The sequence below is a fragment of the Aedes albopictus genome, chromosome 2 (genome assembly GCF_035046485.1).
Source record: "Aedes albopictus strain Foshan chromosome 2, AalbF5, whole genome shotgun sequence".
In the NCBI taxonomy this organism is placed as follows: Eukaryota; Metazoa; Arthropoda; class Insecta; order Diptera; family Culicidae; genus Aedes; species Aedes albopictus.
The window spans coordinates 283,793,413-283,804,381 of record NC_085137.1 but is presented as its reverse complement, the minus strand read 5'-3'; the positions used below and the strand labels follow the sequence as shown (position 1 = coordinate 283,804,381).

The window sequence follows — 10,969 nt, the reverse complement described above, 5'->3', positions numbered from 1 at the left end:
CAGTGTACTGGTTGTTATTGTTGGCGTATTTTGCAGAAGATTTTCAGGCAGTGAAATTCGTAATTTATTGATCAAAACTTCAATTCCGGTGGAGTCTGAAAATACTTTCAACATGTCGCAGGCCATCCAGGCTCAACTGGAAGTGAAATCCAAGTGTGAGCAAGCCCAACAATCCATCAAAGGGTTGTACGATTGGGAGCAGGAAATGAAGCAGAAAGAGGCCCAGTCTCGACAGCAAGTAAAAGAGGTTAGTTTTATCTGGAAAAATCTAATTGGATGCCAACATCTACTTTGTTATTGTTTGTTGTTGGGCAATGTAGGTGAAGGGCAATGAGGTACAGATACAGGTGGCGCAGATAAACATTGCAAACCACTAGTTGTCTCTTTTGTTCTACCGCTGATCAAATGCAACTCAATTACTGACGTCACTAATTTGTTGCATTTGATCAGCGGTAGAACAAAAGAGACAACTAGTGGTTTGCAATGTTTATCTGCGCCACCTGTATCTGTACCTCATTGGGTGAAGGGGTGATTACCCAAGTAACCACAAGCATTATATCATTGCACGAATTAGACTGAATATCAACATTTGCAATGCGAAATGCAGTAAATCCACACTTGTCATGCAATAATCCTTTAGATTGGCATTATCAATGTAATGATGCATTGCATTTTTCTTTACATAAGGGTTCATTAAAAGGTAATATAAGATAATTCAATAATTCAACACTGCAAAAACTGAATAAATGCAATGTACAAACTAGCAAAGTTTGCTCTAACAATACAATTACAAAAGCTTGACTCTAATGGTAAACAAATCAAATCAAGAAGATTGAACAACTTTACAGTCAGTTCCATCAGTATTCAACATTTCTGGTTCGACTCCCGACCAACTTAATCCCCATTTGAGCCATCGATCGACGACAGCAAAACCTTTTTAGAGATGACCTTTTTTTCTGTAGGCTGCTATCATATGCCAATAATGATGGAAATCACAATTAGCATATGAGCAGTGTGCGAAGGATGTTTTAATCGTCGTTTTAGTTTTCTTATATTGATTAAATTCTGGAGCTCGATTTGAATAGGTCGTATGTACTTTTGTCGATTAAAAATTCGATCAGTTGGATTCGCTTATTACAGCGAAAACTATTGAAATTGAACAAAATTGATACATGCAGCAGAATCCTTACAGAACAGGATTTCCGTTGCATCATTAAAAGTCTCCAAAATATCTCCCATATTGCTACAATAACTAAAATAAACTGATCGAATTTTATATCGACAAAAGCACATACGACCTATTCAAATCGAGCTCCAGAAATATCTTCTGAAATGCATTATTTATTTATCAGAATGTAATGAATTACTGTATTCTATTACATATGACATAGTCGTTTTGCCTTCTACTGCAATGATTGAGACAGAAGATCAGTTTCCTTTTAGTTAATGAAAAATCTGTTGTTATCACTGCAGCAGAAACGGTCCAAGGCACCAGCGCGATGGAACTCATCTAGCGGTCTTCAACACTTCTGGTTCGACTCCCACCCGGCGACAAAAAAATAATGGTTAAAACAGTCATGTGTGGGGGGCATCAGTACCGTCGATAACAAAACGGTGCTAAAAATAGATTTTTGTTTTGGTTTTTCGTGTTGCACGTATTAAGCATGTGCAAATGCAAATATACAGCACATGCATTTATGTTACTTTAGCAATGGCTGTCAGCGTGCTGCAATATGTGGCACTTACTTGATTTTAGTGGGGCCCTTTTCGACTTTAATATTGCTTCAATGAGGGGTTTAAAGCAATGCAGCATTATATTCACAATTTTAAATATAAATATAGGGCAAAATTGATGCACTTATATACGGCTTCGTGGTTACTTGGGTAGTACCTACATAATTATTTCATTTTTCTTCTGACGCCGATTGTAGTTTTATTGTAAACTATTTGTTGTTTGTGTTGTTATTATCAACAATACTGTGTTCTATTAATTGTTTGTTGAAAATGCTTGTTTCCGCAGTCAAAATGTGTTTGTTTTCTAACAGATGTAAGACATCAATGTTTGATTCAGTATACAATCGCTCAAATATTGTGCCGCTGCACGTACCTACTTTTTTCTTTTTTAGTCATTAGTTTCATTAGTTTATTAAATTCTCATGGCAAACGGCTTCAATATTGGTATAAGATTTTGATTTAGCTTATTAGCACTTTCACGGTTATTAACAAATCTTTAACTATTCCTTTGTTACTGATATATATTTAAATTTTCAAGCAATGCTAACTTCCTTTTTTACGTAGGGTAGGTAATCATTAGTTGACCAAGAAAAAAGAACAGCTTTCTGAAGCAGCGGAAACTTGGACCGATTTTTTTCTTACATATGAAAATAATTTACTACGGTAAAATCTAGGGTTTGGGTGCTAGTAGTGGACCCCCTAAGTCATCGAGCCATATGTACTTCTGAGGCTTTTTAGCAATGTTACCTCAATGGATTGTCTCAAAGTGAAATCAAATAACAAGTTTCATGTTCCCTCTACCTATATGTTAAATTTTATCTCAAGTTTCATGTCCTCGTTTTGTGTTAAGAACTTAAAACATACAACATTATTTAGTTGTTATAGTGAAACACGCATTTGTCTTCAAAATTAACTTATATTTTGCCTTGATAGTTGCTATAGGCTTATTCGAATGACCCCCAATGAATTAACTACATCGGCTGTTTTCCTACTCATAAGGACTGTTCAATTTATAAAACGGACAACTTGCTTGTGCGATATCTTTTTTATTTTTCAATAAAATCATTATCAGTTTTTTGCATACCTTTCTATAGTTATTCTCGAATGTAGGAAAAATATAACATTAAACAAATTGTTCTTTATTGTGTAACTGAAGCGGTTTTCGTAAAACATCAATAAAAACCCATTCCTCAAAATTCGACATAACTTTCCTCATACTTTACATGACCATTTTCATGAAGTTTTTAATGTATTGGAATCTTATACTATTCTACTAAAGGTAAAGTTCAATAGTTGGTCAATAATAATTCACCAAGTAGTTTCCAGCTTGATATAGTGAGTTACCTTATTTTCAAAGAAATTATTTTAAAATGTTCATTTAAGTCCTGTGTTGCAATAGCATAATGAATTCGGCTAAAAATTTGTCCAGAGTAGTAGAATCTTGCTCTATGAATGATGCAGAAGAGAAATTTACTTTTAATTGCATTTTTCATCCTAAATTTAATCCATAAAGATGGTCATAATAAAAAATGTCATACTTTTTGCTCCATTGATGCAGATTTTCGACTCTAGCGAATCTTGTTATTATTTATTTTCAACAAAGTTGGTCCTACACGGTCAGAAAATTCACTCATTTTGGAGCTAAAGTGGGACAACTCAAAATTGAGTAAATTTTTTTTCCAGCGATAGCGCTGGCCCAAGTGCGAAAATCACATCAGTTTAAGCTGTATAATATTCTTGCTGATGTGAAGAATATTATACGGCTTAAACTGTTTGGATTTTTGCACTTGGGCCATCGCTATCGCTGGAAATGCAATTTACTCATTTTTTGAGCTGTTCCAGTTTAGCTCAGTTTTGTGTGAATCTTACTCATTTTAGAGTAACATTTTCTTAGCGTGTATGTTATTGTACACCTTTTTTTAATAATAATCGAATGCAAAGTTTTTATTTCCAACATCATTGTTTTGCAAAATTTTAATTTGGTTGCGTTGTTATTTGGAAGAACCTTCACAGAACGAAACTGTATTGATTACTGTGTCTGCAATGGCGCACAGTAACCAAACCAGCAATGCTATAGAGAAGCAGTTTTCTGCATGTCAAACCACATTATTACCACTTTCGACTGAATGCATAAAAAAATGTTTATTTAATATATTCATGCTCTTTTTGCTTTACCATTGAATTTTATTCGATAAAATCGAATCTCACTTGAGACTTTAACATCTCAACACTTAATTTTCCAATTGAGTTTAAATTTTGCCAGAATGTTTATTACTCATGCTGCTGTAGCATGGCACATACTTTTCTGGTATTAAAAACGATATACCATATGTGAACAGTAATTTTTTATATTTTTTCAGTTTTCAGAAATCGAAAAATTCGCCTTATTTAACACCTGGCCGATTTTCTTTAAAATAAAACTATTTTTATTCGATTCAAAAATTATTACTATAATGAAAGATGATGTACTGAACAACGAATCAAGGGTGGTTGAATTTGAACTACGCGTCTTCTTTTTATAGCCTTGTAAAGTTGTCTGTTTTATAAATTGAACAGTCCTTACTCTCCACATCGGGCAAATTTATCGCAGTGGAATACATTATTCGAAAAAATATTTGGTAGCGGTTGTGCACAATGGTGACTACTATTAAGCCTACAAAATATTTTTTCAGTTAAAGCTTTCTATTTCAAGTAATTCAAGTTTAGATGCTTTTCACCATACAAAATAAAATAAATTTACTTCCGTGTGTGCGTCAAGCGGGTAGTCCATTGTAGAGGCGCTTGGTGAGATAAGTAAAAAATCGTTCGTTTACATAAAAAAAGTAAATTTTTTGTCGTCAAATTTTACTCATTTTTTTTTGCTGTAGAAGTTGCTATTTTCCATTTGCAATTGCTTCTAATATCATCATTCTCGATGCGGGAGGGATAGGGATTCCCATAGAACATGAGACAACTATTTTTTTCTTTTTTTTTTGTTGGTTTTAATTGGTTTTTCTCGGTGATGTTGAATGTCATTTAAAAAACCATTTAACGTTTCAACCTACTTTTTTATTTTTTCGGTCATCATCAGAAAAATTCCGTTGGTTTTTTAAATGACATTCAACATCACCGAGAAAAACCAATTAAAACCAACAAATAAAGTAAACGGTGATCAAAACCAATGAAAGATGAGACAACTATGCTGCACACGGCAGATAAATGCCTTGGTGATATTGATATAGCCAAACTATATGAAAAACAGCAAAATTCACTCTGAACATCTAACATAATGATTAAGTGTTAAGGACCTCAACCCGAAAAGACCTATACTGCTACACAATCAAAAATGCAGATTGTGCAACTTTTCCCCAAATGTCTATTTGATTCTATAACATTCCCCAGAAAACCATTCCCCAGAATACCAATCCCCAGAATTCCATTCCCCAGAAAACCATTTCCCAGAATGTACCATTCCCCAGAATGTACCATTTCCCAGAAATCCATTCCCCAGAAATCCATTCCCCAGAATGCACCATTCCCCAGAAATCCATTCCCCAGAATGTACCATTCCCCAGAAAAGCTTAATATACTCGGCTAAAAAGTTTAATTCGATACATAAACAGTACAATGTTGATCATAATGATATGTTATAGGCAAGGATTTTAACATTATAGTGTTATTACGCGCAAGCATCTATTTCTTATACGGTATATCCATAAAAATATTCTACAATGTTTCAAACGTTTAATTATCATTGTACACAGTTGCATGTTGATCTTTAAACCTACCCAAGTAACCACGAAGCCGTATATAAGTGCATCAATTTTGCTATATATTGATAATTAAAATTATGAATATAATGCTGCATTACTTTATACACCTCATTGAAGCAATATTAAAGTCGAAAAGGGCCCCACTAAAATCAAATTAGTGCCACATATTGCAGCACGCTGACAGCCATTGCTAAAGTAATATAAATGCATGTGCTGTACATTTGCATTCCACATGCTTGATACGTGCAACACGAAAAACCAAAACAAAAATCTATTTTTAGCACCGTTTCGTTATCGACGGTACTGATGCCCATCCCCCCCCCCCCCCCCCCCACCAATTTTTTTTTTACCCATTATTTTTTTGTCGTCGGGTCGGGAGTCGAACCAGAACTGTTGAAGACCGCTAGATGAGTTCCATACGCGCTGGCGCCTTGGACCGTTTCTGCTGCAGTGATAACAACAGATATTTGATTCACTAAAAGGAACCTGTTCTTCTGTCCCAATCATTGTAGTAGAGGGTAAAACGACTATGTCATATGTAATGGAATACAGTAAATTATCTCATTCCGATAAATTACTGATAAATTCATAATACATTTTAGAAGATATTTAATCAACATAAGAAAATTAAAATCTCGATTAAAACACCCTTCGCACACTGCTCATATGCTAATTGTGATTTCCATCGTTATTGGCATGTGATAGCAGCCTACAGAAAAGAGAAAAGTTCATCTCTAAATAGGTTTTGCTGTCGTCGATCGGTGGCTCAAACGGGGAATCAGTTGGTCGGTAGTCGAACCAGAAATGTTGAAGACCGCTAGAGTTGACCGTAAAGTTGTTCAATCTTCTTGATTTCATTTGTTTACCATTAGAGTCAAGCTTTTATAATTGTATTGTTAGAGCAAATTTTGCTAGTTTGTACTTTGCATTTATTCAGTTTTTGCAGTGTTGAATCATTGAATTATCTTATATCACCTTTTAATAAACCCGAATGTAAAGAAAAATGCAATGCATCATCACACTGATAATGCCAATCTAAAGGATTATTGCATGACAAGTGTGGAATTACTGCATTTCGCATTGCAAAGGTTGATATTCAGTCTAATTCGTGCAATGTTATAATGCTTGTGGTTACTTGGGTATCTTGAAAGTTCACAAACTGTTATCATTCCAGTTGCGTTGCTATAAAATGTTTTGTTTTTGACAGATTTGTGAAAATTGTGTAGCACTTGTTTCACGATGAATAAAGTTTTAAAAGTGATGTGCAAAATTCACAGAGAAAACGCATTTTCTTCTGATGTTGTTCAGTGTACAAGATGCTAATGAACCAGTTAATGGTCGGTTTATATTAACCCTCGAGCGATCGCGCTGTTGTATTTTGTACAACACGTTGAAAAAATCTCGCTTTTTGTACTCAGCATTAGCGTGGTGCTGACACAGCTAGTCAACCGCGCGAGTTACGGAAGGTTAAAAAGATTTTACTGTCGAAAACTTTGAGATATTCGGAAAGACTCAACTGACCACGTTTTTCTACGCAATGGTTGGAGGAATCCATCCCAACGGCTGTTCCTAATTATTCGCTTCAAAGGCCCTTCATTCATGCGGTATGAGAAGGGCTTTTATCATTATTCCAATACTATGGAATAGAAAAAGTGAACATATAAGCAGTTTAAATTCCAACAATTCTAAATATTTTTATTGAAGAAGGAAAAAAGTATCATTGTTTTCCTTTTGGCATTCAAAAACCCAACAATGTTCCTTCTTTTTAAACAATATTTTTCTTAGGATTAAGGCAATTAGTAAAATTTTAGAAATTATAACTGCTTACATTTTCAACATAGTTTCTCCCTTCTTTTCGACATAGGCTGTTCTTTCGAATTGCTCTTTTCAGGAAATTATGGGCATTATTACAACCACCGGTGTCAAATTGCTGTTATATTTATTATATATTTTTTCAAATTTCTAAACACCTGTGCTTGTGGTGCCGATAATTACCTAAACATTGTAACTCGAAAGTACAGTCTATGTAGAAAAGAAGGGAAAATCTATGTTGAAAAAGTAAGCAGTTGTGATGCCGATAATTTCCTGAAAAGTGCAACAGCCTATGCAGCAAAGAAGGAAAAATCTATGTTGAAAATGAAAGCAGTTATAATTCCAATAATTCTACCAATTGCCTAAGTTCTAAAAAAAAGCTTGTTTAAAAAAAGGAACAGTGTTGGATTTTTGAATGCCGAAAGGAAAACAATGTCACCACAGACAAACAGACGTAACACTTCGAACATTTTTGATTCAAATTTTAGTCTCGGAAACAGGTTTGCTTAATTCTAAAAGGACTGAATTTGGCCAACCATCAAATAGGTGGCAGTAGTGTCAAACTCGAACAAAAACGATGCGAACGCCGCGGATTGGCAGTTGGTAACCCTCAAATAAACCGTTAAATCGATGTACGATGGCAATTATCAAAGTGTTACGTTTCCTTCTTCGTTAAAAATATGTTTGAGTCGTTATAAGAATTGTTGGCATTACAACTGCTTATATGTTCATCAACAATTTTCCCTTCTTTTGCATAGGCTGTTCTTTCAAGTTGCACTTTTCGGAAAATTATGGACATTACAGCCTCCACCGGTGTTAAAATTGCTAAAATATTTATTTAATTTTTTTTTTCAAATTTCTAAACACCTGTGCTTGTGGTGCCGATAATACCTGAATAGTGTAACTCGAAAGAACAGCCTATGCAGAAAAGAAACAAAAAAACTACGTAGAAAATGTAAGAAGTTTTGATGCCGATAATTCACTGAAAAGTGCAATTCGAAAGAACAACCTTTGCAGAAAAGAAGGAAAAATGTAAGTTGAAAAAGTAAGCAGTTGCGATGCCAATAATTATACCAATAGCCGAAATTGTAAAGGCAAATCATGCTTGTTTCCAAAGTTTTTCTTGCCAAATAAGAATTTTTGCCAGGATGTTTCTTCCGGTGATTTTTTACGATACAATATTTGATTTTTAGCGATTAATATAAACCATTCAGAAATAAAACAATAGTTTTATTTTCTTTCTGGGGTATGGTCCATTCTGGGGAATGGAATTCTGGGGAATGATACATTCTGGGGAATGGGTTTCTGGGAAATGGTTTTCTGAGGAATGGTACATTCTGGGGAATGGAATTCTGGGGATTGGTTTTCTGGGGAATGGTTTTCTGGGGAATGTTATAGAATCGTCTATTTCTGGAAGTCGTTTCCCCGAACAACCCACTTCCCCGAATAGAAAATACATTCCATTAATGTTCGAAGTAACCACTCACCACACTCACCACAATCGTAATAGTGTCAAATCTGTTCTAGAAAGAACAAAAAGGATATTGTCCTTCTTCATTCAGCAGTTTTTGGTAAAGGTCTGAAGACAGGGTTTGGGTGTTAGTAGTGGACTCCCTAAGCCATCGAAGTTTACTTCTGCGACTTTTTAGCAATGTTACCTCAATGGGTTGTTCCAAAGTGAAATTTTATCACAAGTTGCATGTTTTCGTGTTGTGTTAAGAACGTAAAATATACAATTGGTATTTGACCGTAATTAATTCGATTATACATTTTACATAATATTTCTTGGAGATAGCATAAGCACAGTTGTCAACATAGACATCATTTTGTGTTATGTTATTTCCAAGAAGTAATATCAAGGGTATAAACATTCCTGGTGCTTCAGGTTCCGCGGGTAAAGATTCATTCTGGTAGCTTCATAGACTTTACTTGATTGAGGACGAACATGACTAATACATCTACGGGAGGAAAAATGCAAAATTTTAATTAAAACTACTTGGGCACAATGTAAAAACTAGTGTTAAATTGGGCAACATAGCCTATTCCGTCTAAACATTGGTCCGGGTTCAGCCTTGACAAACAAGCTGTCACGCAGCTCGAACTGAAAACCCAAAAAAAAAAGAACGTAAAACATACAACATTAATCAATTATTCCAGTGAAACACGCATTTGAAAGTATGCATCGACGTTGCCTGAATTATTTACAAATACCTTGGTTCCTAGGGAACGTCCATAAATTACGTCACGCTTTGAGGGGGGAGGGGGGGTTCAGCAAAGTGTGACGACCCATACAAAAATTTCAGAAGTCCCATACAAAAAGTGTGACATAGGGGGGAGGGGGGGTTGAAAATAGTCGATTTTTGCGTGACGTAATTTATGGACGTTCCCCTATAGTCGACCCCCCATTTGATTTTCATGCTATCTGCCACGCCGCCGATGGTGCCTATAGTGGACCCTCCTAAGTATGTGTATAGTAGACTCTTTTGAGTGCTTTAAATAGTTAAAATAATCGATTTTTGCGGTCACCGGGCAATTCGTTTGCCTGGAACTGCTGTGTATCAATGTAATTGATGTTCCCCCGGTGGAAGTTGCCTGGAAGCAGTTGATTTGTGTTTCTGTAGGGGGTCCATTATAGGCACAGGGTTCATTACAGGCACACAACTCCTACAACTCAAAAGAATCGCCTATAAAATAAAAAAGTGTTATTCGGGGAATTGGGCCATTCGGGAAAAAGTACCATTCGCAGGGTGGCTACCCCAACCGGGAATACCGGGAAAACCGGGAATTAACCGGGAATCGCAAACAACCGGGAAAATACCGGGAATTTGCTTAGAACATGAACTTCCCTTGGTAATGAAAGTCCAGGATAATCATTATTATTGCATTTATATAAGAATTATTGTGATTTTTCTAGAACAGGATCTATCAATACTAGATCCTAGATACTACATACGGAGATCGAAACCTAACCCTTGAATAATCGCACAACATGTTGAAAAAATCGCATTTTGTACTCAGCATAAGCGTAGTGGGAAACTGCGTGACTGATGGAAGGTTAATCAAAAGATTGACTTTTGATACTTCATAGAAAATTTTGAAAATACTGTCTCAATTGCATTTGATTCTAGATGTGTATAAGAGAGTTACAATTATTGCAATAACATACGGTACAAAAGGAAAACATACAATATGTAATGAAAATGGCATTCACTAAACCTGTTGCATGTTGCTATAATGTTGTTGACTTCTGAATTAGTTTTCACTTTTAGAACGATAAAATTGTTTAATCTAAAACACTTTATAACTATGTTCATTCCTTGATGTGCCAGGAGTAGTAAGGACAAGTAAAATGTCTTGGGTAGGCAGTCAGTGTATTGTTCTACCTAAGATGTTTCAGAACAAATTTTGTTACTAAAAATAATATATTTTATCTCTTTACATCTCCAAATCTGCATGACACCAGAAGTCTTCCAAATTTGAACGTTTTCAAGAATTTTTTAATGTTTTTTTTTCCTGTAAACCTGGGCATGTTTACCAGAAATAGTTGTATAACATTGATTATTGCTGGTAGCCTAGAATCTCTCTTGGTGATTAACCAAGGCTTTCTTCGTAAATTTTCTCAGAGATTTCTACAGAAATACATCGACTGATTTCCACAGGAATTGCTCGAA

General features: G+C 35.2%; 1 protein-coding gene across 1 annotated transcript in view; it reads left to right on the top strand.

Moving 5' to 3' along the window:
- LOC109416676 (RNA polymerase II-associated protein 3) overlaps positions 1–10,969 on the top strand; it is a 39,230-nt gene continuing 28,261 nt past the window's right edge. The window contains exon 1 of the mRNA XM_019690729.3: positions 1–247. Within this exon, the coding sequence (XP_019546274.3) occupies positions 113–247 (135 nt within the window). The 5' untranslated portion in view covers positions 1–112. The remainder of the gene's footprint in view (positions 248–10,969) is intronic.